A 26,846-nucleotide genomic window follows, 5' to 3' on the forward strand; every position below is an offset into this window, starting at 1 on the left:
TCAGTGATTTTCCTATTAGCTAGGCTACTAAAAATAAATATAGTTTTCTATTGATAAATTAAAGACAAATAATTTTCTCTCTTCCCCTTCCTCCAACACACATGAACCAGAACATATAGGTTTTTAAGAAATGAACTGGGGAGCACATAATGGTATTAACACTTTGGACTCAAGTTTAGTAGTTTCTTTTAAAGTAAAAGTCCTTCTACTTTATGATTAGCAATTCCACTCCTAGAGAAAATTTATCCAACATAAATAAAAATCATATACCCAAAAAAGACTTTATAAAAAAGTTCATAGCAGCTTCATTCATGATAGCTCCAAAATGGAAACAACCTAAACGTCCACTGATATAGGTGAAGGAATAAACAAACTTGTGGTATATTCATACCCAGCAACACTAAGGAATGAACTACTGATGTAACAACAAAATGGATGAAAATATAATGTTGAGTGAAAGAAACTAGACACAAAAGAATACATACTGTACAATTCCATTTATTTTCAATCCAGTACGAGCAAAACTAAGCTCTGGTGACAGTAATGAGAGAGTGTCTGCCTCTTGAGGAGTAGTGATTGAGATGGAGAAAAGGCATATAAGAAAACTGTAGGGTGACTGCACGTGCTATATCTTCCTTTAGTATATGCAATAATTACATATTACAAAAATAATGCATGTAACTGAATTGAATTATACTTCTATTAAAAATATTTTTTTCTAAAAGAAAAAGTTACAGCAACAAAAATCAAAAGAGTTTTTAACATTTCCAGATTTTTAGAATGCTTACCTGTCTAAGAGCTGATCATGTTTTTCTAAAGCATTCTTTTCAGCCATCACTGCTCGGTCCTTTTCAGCCACAGCATTGTCCCTCGCTTCTCGGAGATTTCTAAAATTTAAACATGTACTCAATTATTCCAAATACAAAGTATCTATCTTTTAAAGTTTCATAAATGTGTTTGCTTAGAATTGGACTATCTGACAATCTTAAGGACCCACTGGAGGTTGGTGACCCAAGGTGTCTACTATATGAATTTACCTGGCTTGGTGTTTCTGTAGCAGCACACTAATGTAGGTGCAAACATGGTCTATCTCTAAATGTCACATTATCTTTCTCTATAACTTATCTCCACACGGGTTGAAGGTAGGCTCAACAGTTTATATATACAGTAACTTGTTTAATCCTTACCATAATCTAGTGAAGTAGGTATGATTACACAGTATCCAGAAGAAAACCAAGGTCTTGAGAAGTTAATAAATGTTCTCTAAAACATTTTAAATGAAGCGTATAATATAGAGATCACAAGTATCAAAATGGGAACAACGTCTGGGATATGAGCAATTTGAAGTGATGGCCCTTGGGATCTCACTTACAGAGGAATGGAAAAGAAGAGAATTCAAGAACTCAGGGCTGACAAAATAGAAGGGGCAAAGGACATGAAGTCTGGATAAGATGACAAACAAATTTAAGTAGTGTACAAGCAGGATGGAAGACTAGAGATTGCTGTTAAAGGATAGTGATGTGGAGGTAGAATAGTACTTTTAGTGACACCATTTTAGTTGATACCAAGATCAAGGGTGTGACCAGTAAAGTAGCTAAGTGAAGGAGAGATGAGATAAAGGTCAATATTCACGTAGGGCTCCAGAAAGTATGGAGCCAGAGTATTAGGTAAGTCATCCACTTACAGTACTGATGACAGCAGGAACTGAAACTGAGAGAAAGATACATTTAGTGACGGTTAAGGGTAACGTCCAAAAGGCAGAAGGTAACAAGAGTGCCACAACAAGATATGAGCCTTTAAAGATCAAATCTCATTTGTTTTTTGAATCAAAGCAGAAGTCTGGGTCAAGAAAAATACCAACAGGAAGCTTCTTTCAGAGAGCCACTTAATTTTTTAAAAAATCCTCTTCTCTAATATAGTTATAAATAAATGTAGAGTGTAATATAAATGATTTTGCTCACCTAATTTCTACAAATCCCTTATGTTGTATTTTCCAACCGGTCTTACAGTGGAGTAAACCGAAGTTCAAGAGCTTAAGTAACCTAGTTCAAAGTCACAGCCCATGTTAAAGCCATAATTTGAGCCCAGCTATGTCTTTACTGCAAAGCAAATGTTTTTTATATCATATCACCACATCTCCCATAAAGAACTGGATTGGGTATTAGAATTTTCTGTTTATTATTCATGGAGAATGTCAGTAGAAAGTCATGAAACCCCACATCGTTTGAATAAATCTATGTAATAACTATTGGATAGGAATGCTTACTTGCTGTGCCAGTATGAAATGTCATCTTTTACACTGTGATGCTAATAACAAAGTTAAAATTTAAAACATATCAACCAATGGAGATTCATCAGTCAAATGGTTATGAGGCAGAAATAAAATAGTTTAAAAAAACTGTAGTACAGATAACTTATTAAAAAGAAAATAGCTTTTGTATACTATTATCTAAGTGGAAGTGCATTTTAAAATAGATATCACAAAATGTCATGTCATTATTTTCTGACATCATCCTGACTGCAATGACCCTCTATCATCAAACTGAAACATGAAAAAAAAAATTTTTTTTGAAGATTTTATTTATTTATTTGACAGAGAGAGACACAGCGAGAGGGAATACAAGTAGGGGGAGTGAGAGAGGGAGAAGCAGGCTTCCTGCTGAGCAGGGAGCCTGATGGGGGCTCCATCCCAGGACCCTGGGATCATAACCTGAGCTGAAGGCAGACGCTTAACGACTGAGCCACCCAGGCGCCCCTGAAACATGAAAATTTAGTTTTATAGATAGAATTAAATTCTTCAGGCATATTAAACATTTATATATTTTTCATTCCTAGGTGATCTATATATTTCAGTCAGTAAATCATCACAAATTGGTTGTAATTTTCATTTCTCAAAGATAGCCTCATTATTCTATAAGTTATTTCAATAGCAAAATTCCAAGTAGATTGCACTTACGCTTACTTAGTAAGCAGAGAAGCTTCAGTCCCTAACTATATTTCCTTTCTGGCAATAATGGGCATTAGAAATAAAAGCAGTCACAGAGAATGAAATGAAACCCAGAAAAAACTAACAATAGGGGCCTGTGAGCGGAGGTATGATTAGAAGATTCCTGTGCATTCATGACGCTACAATCTGTACCACCCAGCTAACTATAATTAGTGCTATATTAAGGCATAAAAAAATTCCAAGGCCACAAAGAAGAGGAGTTGATTATGCTTTAACTGGAGGAAGAGAGATAAGAGTGAATGAAGGGAGAATATGTAAGTTGGACCTTGAAGGACAAATAAGTAAAGGCAATTAAAAAAAAAAAACTAAAATGAATCGGAGAAAGTGCTAGAAGTTGAGGCTTCTATGTACAGGTCCTCTCACAGATGTCTTCTGGTAAGATTTCTGTGTGAACCTAACCTCGTTATCAGTTACCATACCTTCCATATCTCTACCCACAACCTGCATACAAGAAGTCACACAATTCCTTTTAACATAAAGATAGAGATACTTCCTTTCATATTATCAATCGACCTTTAAGGTTTCAAATTAAGTCTGAGATAAACTGAATGTATTCCACTGACAATAATAGCAATAACAAACATATATAGAGTGCCTGCCATGTGCTAGGAACTATTTTAGGCTCTTGCATATAATAATTCACTTAATTTTCACAACAACCCCATCATTATCTCTATTTTACAAAGGAGAAGATGGAAACAGAGAAGTATTTATCTAAGGTTACAAGTTTAAGTAAGCTATGGAGCCCAAACCATCTGGTTCTGGAGTCCATGCTCTTCATCATACTATGCCTTTCTTAAGATTCCTTTTTGTTTCACAGTTTTCTCCTTAAGAAAACTTGTTGCAGCCATCTTGTTACAGGATTTTTTTCCTCCATCAGTTCCAGTGGTTCTTGGTCATGCCACTTGGAAAAATGAAGAGGTAGACTAGACAGAGTGGTGCGCAGCAAAGCAAGGTTTACTGAGCGATAGCAAAGTGATAGCACAAAGCTCCCAAGGAGGGAGGGGACCCGAGGGGTTTGCCATGGGAGTTTCTAAGTCTAGGGGTTTTTATGGGCTTGTTGGCGGGGCTGTTTTAATCTGATTAACCCCCCCACCCCGTGCCTGTCATCCAGTCAGATTTTTGTCATATGGGAAAGAGTGGAGGGCTCCTTCCAGGGTGGTACAAAATCCTTTTAAGGGTGGTTTCCTCTTAGGGCAGGGGCCCCTGGTCCTTGCCTGTGTGCCTTCCAATTATCCTTCATCAATCTCATAGCACAAATGTTAAATCAAAAATAAGCCTTGAAAGAATTGACTATATTATATATACAATTGTTTTTATAGCCCATGCTCCTTCAGACTTAAGACTCGTTTGATAAAACAACAGATGGAGTATATTCCGGCCACAGACAAAACCCTAACTGCCGTATAACTAATAAATTATCCATTTTTAAAAAGTTAAATGCATTATAAAATGTAACAACACAATTATGGCAGAGCAGGAATTCTAATGTTCTTCAAAAGAAGAAACTCGAAAAATTGATAGACTATCCGCAGCATGTACAAGCTAATGAAGCTAATGTTTTAAAAGTCCAAATTGAATATATAATCAAATGTAATTATAATAACAGAGAATGATGTTGGGAGTTGGCCAACTGGTCAGCATTATAACAAATGTTTTAAATATAAAACTAAAATATTTCAACCTTAAAAATGCTTTTAAAAAGCTAACATTTGAGGGATACCTGGGTGGCTCAGTCAGTTAAGTGCCTGACTCTTGACTTTCGGTTCAGGTCATGATCTCAGGGTTGTGAGATCAAGCCCTGTGTTGGGCTCTGCACTGAGTTTGCTTGTCCCTCTCCCTCTGTTCCTCCCCCAGCTCATGTTCTTTCTCTCTCTCTCAAAATCTTTAAAAAGCTCACATTTGATTTCAAAACTGTTTTTCATGATTCTTTCATGTCGTTTCCTATAAACCCCATCCCCCATATACACATACATCTCTCTCCTATCCATCCTGTATTTGTGCATGGGAGGTAGAGAGGAAAGATGGCAGAAAAAGGAAAAGAAATCTGATCAATCCTATGTAAAGTGCAAAAGTAAAGTGACTTAGGATATATTATAACTCGTATCCAAAAAACATATTTTTCAACTTGAGGCATTCTTATGAGTGAAAGGGGGTGTTATTAATAGTCATGTTAGAGAAATAGGCATAAACCAGGACTTAAGGGGACAAACAAATGGGAGATACTGTTATTTAAATTACAACATTCAAACAAGAAACTTAAGTTTTATTTCTCTAAATAAAAGGATTTCAATATTATAATAGATGTATTTCATATGCAAACTAATGTATCTGTGCAGAGATGACTTCATGTATATAAAGTTTAGCCAGAAGTATCTTACAACCAAAACCTGAAGCCTCAGTACAAAACCTACCAATAGATTTCTGTACATGGAATGTATCTTCCTACGACTAGAAGATCAATATGCCAAATCTAAATTTATACCTGAAAAGAGGCAAGAAAAATGTTGGAAGAATGAGAAAAACCTTGGGAACCTGGGCGCCTGGGTGGCTCAGTTGGTTAAGCGACTGCCTTCAGCTCAGGTCATGATCCTGGAGTCCCGGGATCAAGTCCCGGAGTCCCGGGATCAAGTCCCGCATCGGGCTCCCTGCTCAGCAGGGAGTCTGCTTCTCCCTCTGACCCAACCCCCTCTCGTGCTCTCTCTTTCTCTCTCTCTCTCTCAAATAAATGAGATCTTTAAAAAAAAAAAAAAAAAAAAACCTTGGGAACCTTTGAAATTCTAGTAGGAACAAATCAGTGTTTGGGAATGCCAAAGGCATGCTTAGCCTGAATAAACATCACTAACAACTCAAAACTTGAAATTGACCAAGAATAAATAGTGAAAAACCATGGTTGTCAGAAAAGCTCAGCAGGCACAACTAAGCAACCATCCTCCTTCTGCCTCCATGTAAAAATATTTTTGGTTAATAAAACATTTTTTCCAGTTGTAACAAAAAGGGACTGAAACAGGCTCTTTATATGACAAGCTTATTTATAGGGAAAATGTTTGAATTAATCACTTCTACCTCTAGATTATTCTCCTGGACAACATATAAAACTGCTCATTTCCATATCTGATGCCTTTGTTTTTAAGATGGCATGAACAAGAAGGGTTGCAAGTGGATTATCTACTGTTTATAATCAAAACACCAATAATTGCTCCTTTAATTAACATAGTTGTTGAAAATGAATGAACAGGACATAGCAAAAAAGCAAAGTGGAAATTTTAGGTAACATAATTTCTTGGGAGAAGCTATGCATTTTCAGAGGAGAAACTTTTTGAGATTACTGTTGACTGAACATACTGTATTTTCCTAACCTTTTATTTTAGCTGGTGCTCAAGCAGATTATTTTTTTCATTTTATAGATGTGAAAACTTTATCCCAGAGTAGATATCTAGCGAAACCATGGTTTAAAACAAATTATGAAGAATTTAAGCATCAAAATGCAAAAACTTATTTAAAATCTTTTCACTTTAAATTAAAATTAAATTAAAATCTAACTTTTTAAACCTGTTGAGGTTTAAAAAGTAGCTGATAAAATACAATGTAATATATTAAAATGAAACTGGGTGAATCTTTTTTAAATTTTATTTTTAATTCAATTAATTAACATAAAATGATTATTGGTTTCGGAGGTACAGGTCTGTGATTCATCAGTCTTATATAATACGCAGTGCTCATTACATCACATGCCCTCCTTAATGTCCATCACCCAGTTACCCCATCCCTCCATCCCCCTCCACTCCAGCAACCTTCAGTTTGAAACTGGGTGAATCTTGTGGATGGTTAACTGAGTGACTACTCTATTAAATCCATCTCATTATAAGTCTTTGTATAGGTTTTCATCTAAACCAATAGTTACCTGATTTCTCAAAAGTAGTTCAACTAATTCTTTCATTCAACAAATACTTATTGAGCTCTTACTATGTACCAGGTACTGATACCTGGGAATGCAGCACTGAAAAACAGACGAAATCTCTACTTACATGGAGATTACATGCCAGTATGAAAGAAACCAAAGTATGTTAGTAGGTGTTAAGTGCTCTGGAGAAGAAAAAGCAAAGAAGGGGCTAGTGGGCAACAGGCATGGCAATTTCACAATTTTAAACGGGGTGGTCAGGAAAGACATCAGAAAGCAGGTGACATCTGAAGACATGGAGAGAGTAGGGAAACCAGACTCTAAGGTATCCAGGAGTGGAGGGTTAAGCAGTGGAAACAGTAAATACAAAGGACCTGAGGAGTATGCATGCCAGTTAAGGGAACAGGAGGCAGTGTGACTGAATGAGGGACTAGAACAGAGCTGTAAAAATGAGGATGGGACAACTGGGTGCAGATCATGTCGTGTAACAGGGCATTATAGTCAATCAAACTTTACTGAGTTGGATGGGAGCCTTTTCAGTTGAGCAGAGGAATGACTGACAAGAGACCTGTGAGGGCAAGGAAGGAAGCAGGGGGACCACTTAAGAGAATCTTGCAGTAATTCAGACAAAAGATAATGGTAGCTTGGACCAAGGTGGTGTCTCTGAGATGGTAAGAGAATCCTAAGTTTTGAAGACACAACCAAAAGCATCTGCTGATGAACACAATACGGAATGTGAAAAAAAGAGAAGAGGTTTATGACTTCAAGGTTTTTGGTCTGAGCAAGTAGAACAGAGTTATCTGTAACTGATCTGGGGTCATACTGACAGTGGAGCAGAAGTGTGCTTCTGCACACATTAAATTTAAGATGCTTACTAGATAACCAAATAGAAATGCCATGAAGCAGCTGCAAAAGATGACAAGGACAGGAAGAGGACCAATAAAAGGAGCAGGTGCAGCCAGTAAGAAAGGGGCAAAGTCAAAGTGTAGTGTCCTGAAAGTCAGTTACAGATGAATTTCCAGGAGTAGGCAGTGATCAACTGTATTAAATACTGCTAACAAGTCCAGTCAGACAGAAACTGACACCATGACCACCAGATTTTCGGCAACATGAAGACCTCTGGGGGTTTTGATATTAAGAGCTTTGCTGGAGTGGTACGGGGAAGTAAAAGCTTTGTAACAGATTTCTAAAAATGAGGGTAAAGAATGAATATTTAAAACTCTACAGGAATTTGGCTACAAAGGAAAATAAAGAAATGGAGCAATGGCTAGAAGGGGAAGTGGCAATAAAAAAGGCTTTTTAATGATGGGAGAAATGGTATGTTTGCTAGTAACAACAGTTGGGGATTATCTCGTAGAAAAGGAAAACCAGCAATACAGGAGACCGGGGGGACTCGCTGGAGATGTGTCCCTGAGCAGGAGAAAGAGGACAGTCTAGTCACAGGTGAAGAATCTGGCCTTACGGACATAGTGTAGAGAGACAGGTTCTGTCAAAAAATTATACCACTTTATGGAAAAATAAAGGCCTATTTATTAACTTTCAAAATTATAAATGTTTTTGTGAAGTTCTAATGATCCAGACTCAGCCCTAAAGTAGGAGTGGGGTTTGCAAACTCTTTTAAAAGAACCAAACTTCTTAGGGCACCTGGGTGGTTCGGTCAGTTGGGTGTCCGACTCTTGGTTTCAGCTCAGGTCATGCTCTCGTGGGTCCTGGGATGGGGTCAGGCTCCATGCTCAGTGGGGAGTCTGCTTAGGAGTCGCTCCCTCTGCCCCTCCCCCTACTCACTCTCGCATGCGTACGTGCATCTGTGCACACACTCTCTCTCCAGGATAAATAAATAAATCTTTAAAAAGAAATCATTTTTCCCAAATAAGTTACCACGAAAATTACAGTTTTGATAAGAAATCTCTTACCAATTTTCATAACCTTGACCAGTAACACAGGAATCTACATTGCACTGTAGAATCAGATGTATTTAGTTTCATCATTTAAAAAGCCTATAATCATAGGCAAATCACACCCTCTGTGTCTGATTCCTCATTTGTAAAGCAGGGAAACTAATACCTACAACCTCATAAAATGTCCCATTTAATTCTCTCTACAACATATGTCAAGTGTTGACTACAACACCTGATGTGTAACAGGCACTCAATAAATAGTAGATATTGTTAGTATGTTATCTAAATATGAAAGTCTACATTAAAAATTATGAAGGTAGTTGTTTAGAGAATGGTAATTGGGGTAGTGCTTCCCAAGATTTTTTATTATATAAAAAGAAAAAGACAATATATATAAGAGTATCCTAGGTAAACAGAGAAGACTGCAGGAGGGACATCAGCAGCTTAATGCCCTTCTGGCACCTTAAGGCTAAAGGTAGTGACATCTGGGGTGCAGTAGAGAAAAATTTGTTGTTGTTGTTTTTTTTAAATTTTTCTCAACAGATTTTTTTTTTTAAAGATTTTATTTATTTATTTATTTGAGAGAATGAGAATGGAGAGAGAGCACATGAGAGGGGGGCGGGTCAGAGGGAGAAGCAGACTCCCTGCTGAGCAGGGAGCCTGATGTGGGACTCGATCCAGGGACTCCAGGATCATGACCTGAGCTGAAGGCAGTCGCTTAACCAACTGAGCCACCCAGGCGCCCAAAATTTCTGGTATTAAATGTCATCTTACACAAGTACTTTTAGGCTTGGTCAGAGCTGCTGTATCTGTAAAAGATCAGGAATTAATAGTCATCTTCCTTTCTAAGTCTTGTCTGCAACCTTGGGTTAACAGCCATGCCCGATGACCCATCTCTCTGAGACCAGTAAAATAGACAAGCTGGAGTCATTTTTGATGTTCACTTCCTGTCCATCATCAGGTCATCCCAATTCTTTCACCTACATATTATTTAAAATCAGCTTTTATTCTCTCCTTCCATTTCTCATCTTCCCTTAAACTTCGCAATACTCTCCTAACCAATCTCCCTGCCTCCAGGCCCTCTTCAATTATAATCCTCCCCACATTGCAACCAGTTACAAAAAATGAATATATCATGTTACTCTTTTACTGTGAAACTTCCAAGAATTCCCCACTGACATCAGGGCCTTTTAAAATCTGACCCTGTCATGAATGTGACTACCTCCCTCACCACCCTATGAGCTACACAATAGTTAAATTTAAGTTCCTGCATAACCTGAACTCACCTCGCTTCATACTGGAACACCATATATACCTTGAAATAATTAAATATTATTAACTAAGCAGTGAACACATATGGTAATCACCTATAGGTATAAAGAATATAGCTAATAATAAAATATAGCTAACAATAAAATTTCATTTATAATTATTTGATAAGTTAATATATTGAAAGAGTTATCTGTAAAGCCATATACATTCAGAATAATTGAACTGAAAAGACAAAGTTGAATATTCTTAAGTTTTTCCATATAAGAACTGAAAAAATTATACAGATACCTAATCAGACATGAACGAAAAAAGTTTAAGCACTAATGAGGACATACACTATTAAAAGGATGAATGGAGCCTCCATACACTAGTCCAGTCATCTATTCTAATGCATTATGTATACTAAACTAACCTTCATAAATAAACTTAGATTGAAGATTGAAAGGTGTTTAATATCACTCCAAGTTTATGTCATTAAGGTTTTTTCTTGAGTACTTTGGGAAGATGACAAATTCTGATCAAGATGGTTTTTATTGACATGGTGGGAAAATAAAATCACTAAAGCAATACTGCCACATTTAAAAGCATATTTTCGATCTCCTTTTCCCCACTGCCTTGTCTTTTTCAAAAGCATAATATACCTCTAAAAACTCATTCTTCTCCTTTTTACAGTATCACTATGAGAATGGTTCTTTCTGGGTTCACAATACCTTAGGTAAAGATAGTTTTACTTTCTGGAAAAACTTATTCAGCTGAATTTATCTCCCCTTTATTATCTCATAGTGTTAATTAGGAACAAGTCAGTTAGCATTTTATGTAGAAATTTAGACTGAAACAAATGACATTCAGATCCTCGATGTCTATATTGTGTCATTTAAGAAAAAACGATTCAATGCTATGGAGATCAATACTTAAGAATAATCACATATGTTGTAGTAGTGCCTTTTAATGATAAACAATTTCATAATGTCCTCAGTTGGCTTTTTTTTTTAAGTTTTATTTATTTAAGTAATCTTTACAACCAATGTGGGGCTCGAACTCATGGCCCCAACATCAAGCACTGCACTCTCTGGACTGAGCCAGCCAGGTGCCCCTTGGTTGACTTTTACGGAATGTGCATTTTACTTATACTGTCAACAAATCAATAAAAGAAAAAATTTTAACATACTGCATACAGATAAAAGGTATCAAAAGAACTACCATTTATACATAGCTTAATAATTTATAATGTACTTTTCACATACATGATCTCATTTAGATCTTACAGACCACCTTGTGAAATAGTATTATTGGCTCATTTTATAAAAGAGGAAATCACACTTCTGGGATATTAAGTAATACATTCACTCAGCTAGTTTAGTGGCAGAGGCAGAATTTAAGTTTAGTCTTTTGATCCAAATCCCTTTCATAGTATACTCCCTGTTCAGGGAATAATGCTCTTTTTCCAAATGTGTAAGAGGGTCTGTACATTTCAGTTACAAAATATCTACTAAGCAAGAAGTTATTTATATAACAAATCTCACCACTAGAGTGAATTTCACTCATTATTTCCCACAGCTCCAAACTGGATTTTAAAGCAAATATAGGGACGCCTGGGTGGCTCAGTCAGTTAAGCGTCTGCCTTCGGCTCAGGTCATGATCCCAGGGTCCTGGGATCGAGTCCCACATCGGGCTCCCTGCTCGGCGGGGAGCCTGCTTCTCCCTATGCCTCTGCCTCTCTCTCTGTGTCTCTCATGAATAAATAAATAAAATCTTAAAAAAAAAATAAAGCAAATATAAAGTACAGAAGAAGACAAGAAACGTAACTCACAGATTGAGCAAAAGCATATATAACATGTTATAATCCCAACTACAGTATTTTTGATGTACCCAAATACCCAAGTTCTTTCTTTGCTTATCTGTGCCTTTTCTTAAGTCTTTATCTCTTCCCCTTCCTCTCAACCCCTTAACTTCACAAACTACTGGTATGATTACAGGGGCAGATGCCAAGATCAGATGGCATGAGTTCCATCTTTCTTTCCCACATATAAGAGGAGAAAATAAAAGGCATTCTCTTAATATCCCCCCCAGTGTACAGAAAGCCAACCAAAGGCATAACATTTCTCTAATCTCACCATTTAATTTTCTTCTAAATATGTTAATTGAGGGAGAGGTAAGGAGACTAAGTACAAATATACAAGTGTAAATACTTCATCTGTTTAACTCATACTGTGAAATTTCAAAAGAAATAATTTATAGTTTATTTTTACTTTGTAAAAGACTAGTGAGATATAAGTTCTAAGTACAGTTAAATCTTGCCATAATGCAGAAAATGTGATTCAAAAAGTTTCAGTCATATAAAATACAGGGTTGGATTACTGTGAGGTTAATAAAATGACAAAGGTGAGCCTATGCTCACTAGCTGGCTAGGGGTCTCTGTGCAATTCAAATCCATTTGGATCTGTGCTGCAGTTTGGCACCATCTGGTGGCAACTGCCCACTCTAGTTTCAATATCCATGGGGTCATTCTGCGTCCCGGGGCTGGGTGAGGCTTCCAGGGCAGCAGCCCCAGTCCCAGGAATTTCCTGGTTAGGTGGTATCCATTTTGATGCACATATGGAGTCAGAACAACACCGGGGAAAAGGAAACCTGCTTTCAGTTTCCCTGCTTCCAGAAATGGTTCTGTCAGCTGTTTTCCCAACCCGACCTGTATCAAGCATCCTACAGAATACGGGCTAATTTGTCTAAATCTATGTTACCATGCATTTTAAAGGATTTTTTTTTTTTTTAAAGAACAAAAGCTAAAAAAAAATCAAGAAATTCTCAAAACGATTATTATACCAAAGTTTATGCGGCTATGTGGATTGTTTGGAAGTAATTATGCATGTTATCATAGAAATAATCCCATGAATTTTAAGATTATTAAGTCAGTCAATAAAAGCCTATAAAATCCCTAACAGAATTGAGTCACAGGACTAAAAGTACTTATTTGTAAAATAGAAATAATATCCCTTATGCCACAGTTCTATCTTATGTCCAAAACTTTCTCTTGAGATTTAGAACCTTATACAATTTTTCAATTGCTTACTACACAGAAACCTCAAATAAAGCTAAATTTATCATGTTTTCTTACTAAAGCCTTGTTTTTTCTAATTCTTAAAAACTACATCACCATCCACATTAGCTACCCAATCCAGAAACCTGATAACATACTTTACATCTTCTCATTTTTTTTCAAAAAATAAATACATTAAAAAAATAAAAATAAAATATATTGACAAAAAAAAGATTATCAGAGTAGAGGCACATTTAAAATATGAACATTTGTAAGTTAAAAGTAAAAACATAGGAAAAGGAATGTATAACAGGTGAATATCAACCAAAGAAAATGGCAAAGCTAATTTCAGCATAAAATAGATTTTAAAGCAAGCACATTACTAGAGATAATTCTAAACTTACATGCATCTAATATGAAGTTCAATTACAGAAAAAAAATTTGCAAATCCAAGACCATATTGAGACTTTTAAACACATCTCTACCAGTAATTCGTATACCCAGCTAAAATAACTGAGTAAAAATACAAAGATTTGAAAGAACACTAGGGTTGTCAGTTAGCATTTGAAGTCAGTTGGTGTTAATACAGCAGGGATGGTTATTTAGTAGTAAAACTTTAACCAGAAGCCCTTTTTTATAAATGGTTACCAAAGGCTTTAGGTACCTTTATGTTTGATTATCAAGGAAGGATTCATTGATGGTTATTAGAAATGATCTCTTAAGTGAAATGGATTCAGAATACGTGGGTTGGTTGGTAGTACTGTACAGGCATCTTCTCACTTCTTAATCCAATCTAGTCACTGAATCCTCCGATCTAGGAGGTGAATCCACCTCCTAGGCAGGTTTCCAATCTGGCCCATTACTCTCCATCTCTACTGATACTAACCCAGTTTCATCATCACTTCTCATTCTGATAACAGAAACAACCGCAAAAAGTAGTCTCTATGTCTACAGCTATATAGTCCAGTTCTCTAATCTCTCCACAACGCAGAGCAGTCTCTCTCTAAAAGAGAGAGAGAGAGCGCGCACGTGCACACACGTGAGGGGTGTGTGTGTGTGTGTGTGTGTGTGTGTGTGTAGGGGGAGAGGAGGGGCAGAGGGAAAGAGACAGACAGAATCTCAAGCAGGCTCCACACCAAGCATGGAGCCGGACGCAGGGCTCGATCTCACAACCCTGAAATCATGACCTGGTCCAAGATCAAGAGTCAGATGTTTAACCAACTGAGGCACCCAGGCACCCTTAGCAGTCTCTTTTTTATATAAAATCAAATCATATAGCACATATCTTTAAAATCTTTCAGTTGTTCCCTGCTGGTCTTACCGAGACAACGGTCCAAATGTATGATCTGGACCTCTGTTTCCCCCTTTTATCTCGTAGAACTCTACCTTTCAGTCTACACTCTAGCCATACTGAGTTATTTTCAATTTGTTCAAAAAGCTTCATATTGTCTAAACTCCGGGTTTTATCCATGCTGGACATTCATTCCCCTAATTCCCTTCCCTCCCCTAACTCAGTCTTAGTCATCACACAGGTATCAGCATGGGTATTTCTTCTGTCATGGAAGTCTTCCTTGCTTCTATATGGTCTCATCCTGTGTTTCCTGTCATCTTCTCCATTATCATCATACTTATAATTATTGTTTCTCTACTGTCTTTATGTCTATTAGACAACCAACTGTGTGAAGACAGGTCACTGCTATATCTATGGCATGTATCTGGCATATGGTGGATCTCAATAAATATTTGCTCAATTAGTGGATATGCTGCTTGGGGAGCTCAAATGTAAACTTTCTGAACATCAACCTTAGTGTGCATTTTGAACCTTAAGAGCAAGTAACCACAAGGTCCAGGGTCGTTCCTACCTAATACAGGGTTGGGACTAACCAAAATTCTGAAAAACATGGAAGAATTTCCTTGTCATTTTTTAATCTCTCTGTATGCATGTCTCTCTAATCTTCTAATGTCTCTGCTGTTCTGAGCATGAATTCATAAAAATGGTATATTTCAGTTATGACCGTGAAGAGCTAAATGCCAACAGCATATGAATCTTAAAATCATAAGGCTATATGAAGAATCACATAAAGCCACAAAAGAATATATATGGCATGATCCCATTTATGTGACACTAATATAATATGAAAAACTAAACTACATTTCTCAGAGGTACCTATTTATTGGTAATTTAGATAATAAAAATATAAGGAAAAGCAAGAAAGTTATTAGCACAAAAATCAGAACAGTAGTTATTTTTATGGAAGGAAGAAGTTAAGCAGGAAGCTCTCAAGGACATTTCTATGGTGCTCACACTGACTTCTTGATTTGGATGGTGGTTAAACAGGTATTTAATTTGTAATTACTTATAAATGTACATTTAAATATATACTTCTTTAATTGACTGAAGAAAATAAAGACACAAATAAATGGAAAGATATTCCATGATCATGGATTAGAAGGACTGGTGAAGTGTCCATACTACCGAAAGCAATCTACAGATTCAATGCAATCCCTATAAAAATCCCCATGGCATTTTTCACAGAACTAGAACAAAACTCCTAAATTTGTACAGAACCACAAAAGTACCTGAATAACCACAGCAATCTTGAGAAAGAAGAAGGCATTGTGTTCCGATTTCAAATTATATTACAAAGCTAAAATAATCAAAACAGTATTGGCACTGGCATAAAAATAGACACAGATAAATGGAACAGAGTGGAAAGCCCAAAAATAAAGGAGTCTTTTCAGTAAATGTTGGGAAAACTGGGCAGCCAGCTTTGCTTTTGTTGCCTGTGCTTTGGGTGTCAGATTAAAAAAAATCATTGCCAAGACTGGTGTTGAGGACCTTACTGCTGATGTTTTCTTCTAGGAGTTTTATGGTTTTAGGTCTTACATTAAAGTATTTAATTAATTAATTAATTAAATTTTTAAAGATTTTATTTATTTATTTGACAGAGAGAAACACAGCGAGAGAGGGAACACAAGCAGGGGGAGTGGGAGAAGGAGAAGCAGGCTTCCCGCGGAGCAGGGAGCCCGATGCGGAACCCAATCCCAGGACCCTGGGATCATGACCTGAGCTGAAGGGATACGCTTAACGACTGAGCCACCCAGGCGCCCCAAGTCTTTAATTTATTTTGAGTTAATTTTTATGTATAGTGTAAGATAGTGGTCCAATTTCATTTTTTTCCATGTGGTTGTCCAGTTATTTAACTGCTCAAAAGCATTTCAGCATTATCATAAAAATCTCTCTCAATCTGTTTTATTAAAGTAACAATTTAACAACAACAACAAAAAAGTAACAATTTAACAATGATTTAAAAGTTACCTTTGCTGGTTTTCTACCCAAAGGATAATTCCACACATGTAGTTCTTACATATTTTCCCCAGTAGAGGCTGAGGACATTGAGATTTTCCCCCCAGAATTGAAGGGTGGAACTCTCAAAGTTTTTGCTACTGTACTTCTAATCGAATAACATGTTACAGTGATAACTACCGAATTAAGTCTGATTTAAAGTCTTGCTTGCTGCCAAACTTCAGAATATCATATACTTAAATCAGTACTGATAAACTAGTATGACAATTAAGTCAATTTCAAATTTTTCCCCTAAAATATAAACTTTCAAAAGTCATATGAAGTATAATGATAGTATATAAAAGTAAATGCTATCGAAATAAGTAGTATTTATTTGCCCCTAATACTACTGATCACCAACTAAGGGAACCTTATATATACTAATCTAAAAGTGATTAAAATGAAGAAAAATGATCATCTCCAAGATTATCTAATATATGGGGCGCCTGGGTGGCTCAGTCGTTAAGCGTCTGCCTTCGGTTCAGGTCATGATCCCAGGGTCCTGGGATCGAGTCCCACATCGGGCTCCCTGCTCCGCGGGAAGCCTGCTTCTCCCTCTCCCACTCCCCCTGCTTGTGTTCCCTCTCTCGCTGTGTTTCTCTCTGTCAAATAAATAAATAAAATCTTAAAAAAAAAAAAGATTATCTAATATAATGAGGGCCACCAGATAAATGAGGTATATATAATATTTCATAGTATTATTCCAGTTTTTAAGAATTCCTTGGAGAAATCACTGGCATGTTACAGGAAGAACTACTGGTATCTCTTATTTCCTTTTATCTCTGTCCTCAATCTGAACTGCTATAAAGGCAAAAAGAAAAGTTACCAGGGTAATGAAGAGATAATGGGAATACCAGAGTGAAGACGCTTAACTTAAGGTCTGATAAACCTTGTTCTGAGCTAGTTACCAAAGATCTTAGAACTTTAATGTTCCATTATATTTTGATTTAGATTTGACAAATTTTCTTTAATGAATTGAAAAAGAGATTGTCATAGAAATAGTTTAATTTCAATAAAATATAAGTTTCAAGCAAAGAGAAATAAATTTCCTACTTTTACCTACAAATTTCTTTTAATACCTGTTTTCCCGTTCATACATTTCCCGAGAGGCACTTCGAAGTTGATCAATTTCTTGATTAGTTTTCAATCTGATTTGTTCCAATTCATCATGTAGCTTATTTTCATATTCTGTTTTATAACGATCTCTGCAAGGAGTCAAAAGTAACATCCATGAATTTTGCTTTTGTAAAAGAAACATTTTTGCCCTTCATGTAAGATTTATTATCTTATGTTGAATATGTTCTATATTCAATGTTATTTGAAAAGCACAGCTGTTGGATATATTGCCCAAAAGGCTTAATTACTATATAAAAGGTTAATTCATGTTGAATAACCATTAATCTTCAAAAATATTTTACTAGTTTTTAATGCATATGACCAGAGACTTGAAAACTGATGCACATGGAATGCCCTTCATTTAAAATTAATCTGGTGTGATACATGTTGAGATACAAATAAAATTAAAAACAAAACCAAAATAACTCTAATCAACTCCTTATAAATCCTCTCCTTCTAAGCACAACAACCATAACCACTGTAATCTCTTACCAAAGTCACAAAACATTACCTAGGCCATTAGCAGGAGCAAAAACTGATGTATTATACCATAGGCTAGGGAATAAGTTATGAATGTGTGAAGTGTTGAAGAATAAAATTTTAAATTTGTTTTAGTTTTTGATGTGCTGATAAAAATAAAAATCTCAAGGATTATAAGGGGTATTGGCATAAAGGAACTCTAATAGCTTATACATCTAGTTGAAGAGAGAAGACAGGATTGAAATGCAGGAGTCTGATTCCAGAGCTCCTAATGCAGTGCTGTCTCCTCTCTTTTCTTACGTTTTACATACAGTCAGGAAAAGGTCAGCTTAGCTAGGCTCTGCACAGTTAGATTTTTTTCAAAAAGATACTTCTACAGAGATACTTACGTACTTTCTTTCAAAAAACACTTATACAGAGATCTTAGTTGTAGGGAATTAAAAAGTTTATGTCATAAGAAAACACAGTAGTTATAGCATATATACACTGACCTAAAAGAAATAGGCTTTACATTACTGGGAAAAAACCCCACTGTGTCTTAAGAAAAAACCAACTAGAATAAGAATATATTACAAGGAAACAAAATGAACTATTTTCTTAATACAGTCCTATTTATCTTAAAAAAAAAAAATCATTGTTCTTCCCTCAGAGAAGCTGGTGTTTATTTATATCTGTTTATGTGAAAATAACATAAATCTTGCCTCGATGTTACATATTTTTCATACATCTCTTCTCTAGCCTTTTTGGTTTCTTCAAGTTGAACCTGAAGTCTTTCAAGGCGATCTTCTTCATGGGCACAGCGAACACTAAGCTCCATGTTTTGGCGATTGAGATAGTCTTTATCTTTTTGCAGTAAAGTAACAGTCTGCTGTAAGGTGGTTACCTACATAGGTGCAGAGAGAGACAGTGTCCAAAGCAACTTCCTCTTACTTTTCAAGGTTTACTGTATTATTTTCTTTCACTTGGGCTTTAAAACATAAAAAGGGCTAATTCTTACTTTGCAATTTTCCATCCAAACAGAGCTACCAAAGTCCCTTTTTCTGTTAACTACATCAGAAAGGAAAACTGTCCCTCCCACAATTCTGCCCTAGGCTATGTCCACAATCACTGTAGATAAAATACACGTGACTCTATAAGCTTACCTCTTTCGATAATTCACTTCTTTCTTTAGCTTGAGTTATGTGAGAGGCTTCAAGTATTTCATGTTTTCTCCTTAACTCAATTATTTCCTGTTCAAGGGCATCACGCTCACTATAAAATTAAAATACATTTGTTTATTTTTACTAAAATAAAATTCAAATACATATGTATATTTTATATCCCATTTTATTTTTTCTTATATCCCATTTTACAATGAACATTTAAAATGCACTGACTATGTTTCAGGAAGCTGGACAGAGATACCAGCAGTTGGGCTTTAGTGTCATTCTAAGAACAATAAAGTGTCTGCTTTTCAAATTTAGGAGACTATTCAACACTGCTCAGATATATAAATATAAATTTATTATCTTTAAAAAGTCAGTATGTATACTACACTGGCCAGTAAAATACTTAATAAAACCTACTAAGGTACACTCTGGTATCTTTTCACTAATCATCATCAATCTTATCTTGAAGCCAAACTTTTAAAGAATTTATATATGGCTCTAGGCTTTCAGTTCAGTTAGCAGCAAAAAGCCCTTAACTCATCACTCAGATTGCATAGCAGATACACAAGGAGGCATTCTTGTGACTATTTCATTCACAAATTGTTTTTGATTACCCAGAGAGTCTAATTTCCATTTGCAGATAAGCTCTTAACCCAAAACAGTGAAACCAAGAATTGGAACAAACCTACACCAGCTATCTTAAAAAAGTGAGCAGAGAAACAGACTTACCAACTCTAAATTTATCCTGTCCAGTCAGAATCAGATTCTTTGTACTTTATGTCATCTACCTACCTGGTGTTTCCATGCTGATGGCTGTTAAGAATTGTTTTTCTTTTAGTTAGATTTTCAATAATTGTTTAGAAAAATATTTTTCTCCTGGTTAACAAAGTTATGTTTATTGAAGAAAAGTGAGCAAAGCACAAATTATAAAATAACAATCACCCATAAACCCACTAACTAAAGATGACTGACAGTACCAGTATCTCGGTACATATTACTTTTAAGTGTTTTGTGTGTTTACACGCATATGTTCATATTCTCACATGGTAATGATCATACTCTGCTATGATTTTTAAAGCATGATATAGCAAAACATCCATGATCTTGCTATCCACAGCTGACAAGAGTTAACACTGGTATATATTTGCATTAAAGTTCTGTTTTGCTTTCTTAAAAAGATAAGACACTACAGGTAAAGTTGCCTACATTTTCCTCACTGTTCCTATATCATCCCCTAGATATAATGACAAATTTAGTGTTTCCATATTGTTTTTTAAAAATACTTTACTCAAGTGTTAACATTTTGTCATATTTACTTTGTAATATTTAATAAATAATACTTTGTCATATTTATTCTCTCCTCTGTTGTTGATACAGATGAATGAATATATATACACACACACATACATAACGTGCAATTTTCCCCTTAACTATTTAAGAGATATATGCAGACAATAAGTCCCTTTATCCCTAAATAATTTGGTGTGAATTTTCTAAGATTAAAGATATTCTCTTATATAACCACAGTATTATGAGCCCTAATATAGTATCTAATAAATAATCCATTTTCCAATTTTGTCAATTGTCCCAATTGGCATTTTTCCCGCCTGGTTTACGATCCAATGTATTATCATCCATTGCATTTGGATGTCATGTATCTTTAGTCTTCTTTAACTCTGAGTAGTTCCTTAGTCAACGTTGTAAAAGACATAGAAAGTCTATCTGTAGGGAGGAAAAAAAGGCTATTTGTAGAGCACTGGCCAATTGTTTTAGGGAATGTCACTCAATTTTCATTTGTCTGATGTTTCCCTATAATTGGATTCAGGTTAAGCATTTGGGGCAGAGATACTACACAAGTGACAATGTGTCCTCAGTACGTCACATAAAGAGTACATAAAGTCTCAGTATGTCACTATCTCCCATGATTGGTGAAAATAACCCTGGTGACCTGATTAAGGTGGTATCTGCCAAAAAACTCAAATACAAAAGTTGTTTTGCCCTCTGCAATTAATAAGTAATCATGGGAGACATACTTTGAGATTGTATAAATATGTTGTTCTCTAATATCTTTTTACTCAATGGTTTTAGCTTCCATCAATAATTCTTAATCAAATAATATTACAAGGTTACAAGAGGATAACTAATATGCATGTATATTTATTGGTTGGCATTCTACTGTAAAAATCCCCTTCTATTATTAGCATGCACTCAGGGTTCTTATTCTAGTCAACAGATTATAATTCCTTTTGATACTCAAGTTGTACCATATCCGGACAGCTGAAGCCCCCTCAACTAGCTACTACGGCACTGAACTGGAATTGGAGGTATCAGTGCGATCTGACCCGGTGCGTTAGGCCATCCTCCCTATTCCCTCTCTGTTACCTCTCTTCACTGAAAGAGCCTAGAAATGATGACCAGTGTAGCAATGGCCGGCATCCAAATATTAATTTCTAAATAGTATTCCCCATTAAAAGGAACCAGGACTCATTAAAGAAGGGGCTAAGGCAATGAAATTAGAAAATAAACCTGAGAAAATTATGTTATGCCAGAAAGTAATGAACTGCTTAAAAAAAAAAAAAAAAAAAAGATGGACACATCTTTTTAAAACAAAAAATTTAAAAAAGATGGACACGCTTTTTAAAATATAATGTGTCTAATTTATCCATATAGATACAATCAGATCTAATTTAATGATTTTAACTACCACATTGAATTATACTGTAGAAATAAATTATAACTGATTTCCCATTCTGCTGTTGAAAGCATCTGAAATCTTCCTAATAATGATACAATTAACATCCATGTACCTATTTCCTTATGCACATTTATAAGAATTTATCAGGGACGTAAAAGTGATCTTTCCCCCCAGTTTATCATATATATTTGTAAACAGAACATCTCTTTAATTTATTTATTCTATTGAGTGCGCCAAACAGTTTGGTTTGAGCCCCTCTTGCTTGTTTTTCTGTTCTGTATCTAGCACATAAAGATGTTTATCATGTTTTTGATTAGGGCTATGTTTTTCCTTCCTAGGTTTTTATTATAGAAAATAAAACATATATATAAATAGAGATGATATAATGAACCCCCTGCTCTCATCACCCAGCCTGAATAATTACCAACTCATGACTCATCTTGGTTCATTTATCCTTCATTCATGGCCATGCTGATTATTCTGATGATTAGGCTTTTTAGTTTTCCCTTTTCACGTTTTAGCTATTACTGCTACAGATTTATAGTGGTAGAGAGGACATCAAAACACCAACTCAAAATATTATCTTACCATCACAGTCTACTTACTTTTGAACTGATTCTTTTGAAACCCAGCTTTATTTAAGAGCCACGGATTTCAAGCTCCAATAATTACCATACTTTGACATTAATACATACATAATAACATACTGCACGTCATCATGCTGGGAGTTGGAGTACCAATCTGCTCCTTGAAATTTACTTATGTTGTTATATAATTTTTAAAGTGTCCATTTATTTAATAAATATTCATTAAGCGACTAGTATATTTCAAGAATTATTTTAGGTGCAGGTAGAAACAGCAGTGAACAATTAGAATAATGTCTCTATAAATACTTTCATAAATATTCCTTTATTTGATCTTCTTTATTTTTATAGTACATTTATTGGTATTAGCACCCTCTCATGGATGACAAATTTTGGCTTAGAATAATAAGAGATGTACCTAGGGACATATAGCTAAGTAGTGGCTCAATGTACAAACAACAGAAAAGTATACTCCAATAAAAGGAAAATTGTTTCCAATAGCTACTTAGTAGCACTGAGAAACATTCTCAGAAAGTATTATTTTTTGAAAGTGTGTATGCCCTTTGTCAGAAAGGAATAGCTAAAAAAACCTTCAGATAATATGAGGATTTACGTTGATTCCATAAAACAAAAATAATCATCAAGTGAGATTTAAAAAATATTTACACTCATGGGACTTTACTGGGTCTCTATCTTCTAAGATACTACATTTTAAAAGACAGCAGCAACTTCCAAATAAAATAAAAGCCGATATAAAAATACAATCTAACCCAACAAACTGCCAAAACCACATGCTTTTTGTACAATGCAGAATAAGGTATATGTCAAGAGAATGAAAAGACAAGCCATAGACTGGGAGAAAATACTTTCCAAAGACATATCTGATAAGGACTGTTATCCAAAATATACAAAGAATCTTAGAACTCAACAGTAAGAAAACAAATAACCCAATTAAAAAATGGGCCAAAGATCTTAACAGACACCTCACCAAAGAAGATATACAGATTGCAAATAAGCACATGAAAAGATGTTCCACATCATGTCATCAGAAAAATGCAAATTAAAACAACAGTGAGCTACCCCCACACCCTTATTGGAATGGCCAAAATCCAGAATGCCAAATACTAGCAAAGACATGGAACAACAGGAATTCTCAATCATTGCTCGTGGAAATGCAAAATGGTACAGGCACTTTGGGACAGAAAGTTTGGTGGTTTCCTACAAAACCAAAAATAATCTTACCATACAATTGTGCTCCTTGGTATTTACCCAAAGGAGTTAAAAACTTATGTCCATACAAAAATCTGCACATGGATGTTTACAGCAGCCTTACACAGAATTACCAAAACTTGAAAGCAAGCAATATGTCCTTCATCAGGTGAATGGATACATGAATGGCGGTAACAGTGAAATATATTATTCAGCAGCAAAAAGAAAAGAGCTATCAAGCCATGAAAAGACATAGAGAAAACTTAAATGTACAACACTAAGTCAAAGAAGCCCATCTTAAAAGGTCCCATACTGTAGGATTCCACTTATATGACATTCTGGAAAAGTCAAACTACGGACACAGAAAAAGAGTAAGATACAAAGTGGAATTAACGACGTCGACAGTAAGAATTCAGGTGACTTTGATGCATGTGAAAAAGGAGAACTACAGTAGGCATCTTAACAGCTTACCTTTTGACTCTATCATAGTTTTCTTGACGGTAGTCCCCTTGCTGAATTAACTGTTTTGTGTCTGCTAATTCTAAGGCCAAACGTTGACATCTAATTTGAAGCTCAGAGTAATTTCTTCGATCTTCCTCATAAGTCTAAAATCAAAACAATAAAACATTGCAAGCTAAACATAGTTGACCAAATTTTTTATTGAGTTCTTCTGTTACGCTGTGAATATCCTTGTAATTAAAAAAAAACAAAAACAACCTTCAATTCTTTTGTGTAGTAATTTTCCCTACTCGAAGACAGATGATCTTAAACTGACAGCAGTTTGTAAATTCGTTTAAAACTTGAGCTCTGTTTTTCATAGAAAAAAGAGGGCAGCTATGCTTTGGTTATTAGAATGATCCATAAAATGACTATCAATGTTAAAAAGCTTTTTTGTTTGAGTTAACTATTAGATGCTAAAGACACAGAGATGAATAAAACAGAGCCCCTGTTCTTGAGGAGTTCACAACTTAGAGATGAAGGGCCACCTGAATATCAAATATCCACAGTGAAAAACAGTTACTGAAGAGATTAATCATGTAGTTTCAGTTATGGTAGTCAGCAAAAAAAAAAAAAAAAAAAAAAAGGAATTTTGTGGCACTTGGAACATATTTCTCCATTGATCGTCCTTCTACTCACCAGACCCGTAGAAAGGAACTATGGAGATGTAGGGCAGGGGTAGAAGGGAGCACTGTCAAAAACCACAACCTGGCCTGGCTTACCACAAACCTCATTTCTCACCATTTCTCATATTCACATACACCCTGCAACCCTAATGAAGATCTAAAGTTCTTGAACATACCATACTTCCTCTATCTTGTTCTCACTGCCTGAATAGCTGTGTATTATCTGAATATTTGCTTACCATCAGATTAGTTTTTTATATGCCTCACCAGAGTGTAAACATCTTAAGGGCAGGGACTATGTCTTAGTCACCACTGGATCTCCATCAGTTTATACAGCACTTGGTATACACAGGAAGAGTTAAATAAATGCTTTTGTATAAAATAAGGAGTAAATAAATATGGAAATGGGGAAGAAAAACAGGACACAGGGACAGAGTTCCTCCTTATTTCTGCCTTTTGAACTCACCAGATCTTGCAAGCAACTGTCAACTTCACCCTCAGAATGTTTAATACATCCTGTTCCAAGTCATTCTTTCTTTAGTAGCAGACCAGGTAAGTGCGGCCACACTCATTTGACAAATACTGACTGAATTATTCCTACGTGACTGGTCCTGGATTAGATAGTGTAGATAGAAAGATGAGTAAGATATTGATTTTGTCCTTTTTAAACTATTAAACATAACTTTGCAATGTTAGCTCCCAAATTTCTATCCAAGGGCTGTTTGAAAAAGGAAATTATGGAAAAACTACATATATATATATATATATATATATATATATATATATATACACACACACATGCATATATATGTGTACATGGTGTATTTTATTTTGGTTTAATACTATGTTCTCCTACTGAGAAGTTCCTCATAAGAATGCAATGGTACTATGGTATTTATTATAGGATCATAACAGGATACTCTATCATCTCCCCAAAGGATCATCAAATATATCATTTCAGACCTAAGTCCCAGAAGACTCTTTAGTTCCCCTGAAGAATGCTTTGCCTTTCTAAATACTACTAATCATGTAGTAGTTCTGGAACAGTGTACAGTGTTATAGTTAGGAGGCAAGCTCCAGAATTCAACTGTCTAGAATTGAATTATCTGCAGTAAGACTTTGGGCAGGTTTACCTCTCAGTAGTCAGTGCCCTCATCTACCTCACAGAGTGCTGATTATATCAAGTAATACAGTAAAGTGCTTATAAAAATGCCTAAGACATAGTAAATAATCATTAACTATAAATTAGTATCATAATGCTTCTTCTTTACTTTGGCTTCTTGAGAGATTAGAGCCAAATTGATGGCTCAACTTTAATAACTGCACAAAGACCAAGACAGAATCCTGAGGAATAGAACTATTTAAAGGGTGGCCACAGGACAAAGAGTATAAGGCACCCGACGGAGTATTCTCTGAAACAAGGGGTAAGCTGGGGGTGTGTGTCAGAAACAACTGCAGAAGAGAGTGCTTCGGGGAGACTAAGTCAGTGGTACTGAGTTCTACTGAGAAAAAAACCCAGTCAACAAACCCATTAAGTATTCAGGGATAGGAACAGAAAAAGACTGCCATGGACTAAAGCAAATATATCTGAATACTCATCTAAATATGTCCTTGTTCTGTGCTCTTTTATATGCATTCTCTCACTTAATACTACTATGACTGGGTACAAATACCAGCCACATTTTCACAGTTGGGGAAACTGAGGCTTAGAGACGACAGCAGAAGTCTCAAAGCTCGTAACAGTGGCGTGAGGACTCCAATCGAACTTTGTCAAACACCAAACCTTCAGGCAAGCCTCTCTTTAGTCAAAATACAAAAGTGAGAAAGTACAGTAGCTAGAAAAGAAAATAGGGATAAACAAAGGTTTTAAAATATAGAACAAGCTTGAAAGTGTTCAAATATTAGCGGGGAAGAATAAATAGCAAAAGTGGGACGGACACTGGAGAAAACAGGCATATTCAGGTAGGTAAAGTCCTAAAAAGGCCACAGGGAACAGGCTCCAGAGCTCAAATGTGGAGATTAGTCTTGGATC

The 26,846-nt window shown here is 35.6% G+C and overlaps 1 protein-coding gene across 8 annotated transcripts in view; it reads right to left on the minus strand.

The window, feature by feature from the left end:
* The window catches only part of PIBF1 (progesterone immunomodulatory binding factor 1), a 243,466-nt gene that overhangs the window by 174,468 nt on the left and 42,152 nt on the right, over window positions 1-26,846 (minus strand). For all 8 annotated transcript variants that reach the window (XR_012378762.1, XR_012378761.1, XR_012378764.1 and 5 more), the window contains exons 6-10: window positions 24,162-24,295; window positions 19,197-19,305; window positions 18,756-18,937; window positions 17,538-17,663; window positions 789-887 (exon numbers count right to left, since the gene is read on the minus strand). Coding sequence is in view for 3 of the 8 variants with exons in the window: in XM_073894444.1 (XP_073750545.1) it covers window positions 789-887; window positions 17,538-17,663; window positions 18,756-18,937; window positions 19,197-19,305; window positions 24,162-24,295 (650 nt within the window). In the remaining 5 variants the exon portion in view is untranslated. The remainder of the gene's footprint in view (window positions 1-788; window positions 888-17,537; window positions 17,664-18,755; window positions 18,938-19,196; window positions 19,306-24,161; window positions 24,296-26,846) is intronic.

The sequence above is a fragment of the Callorhinus ursinus genome, unplaced genomic scaffold, assembly GCF_003265705.2.
Source record: "Callorhinus ursinus isolate GAN/ISIS: 27379988/994484 unplaced genomic scaffold, GSC_fseal_2.0 scaffold7, whole genome shotgun sequence".
Lineage (NCBI taxonomy): Eukaryota > Metazoa > Chordata > Mammalia > Carnivora > Otariidae > Callorhinus > Callorhinus ursinus.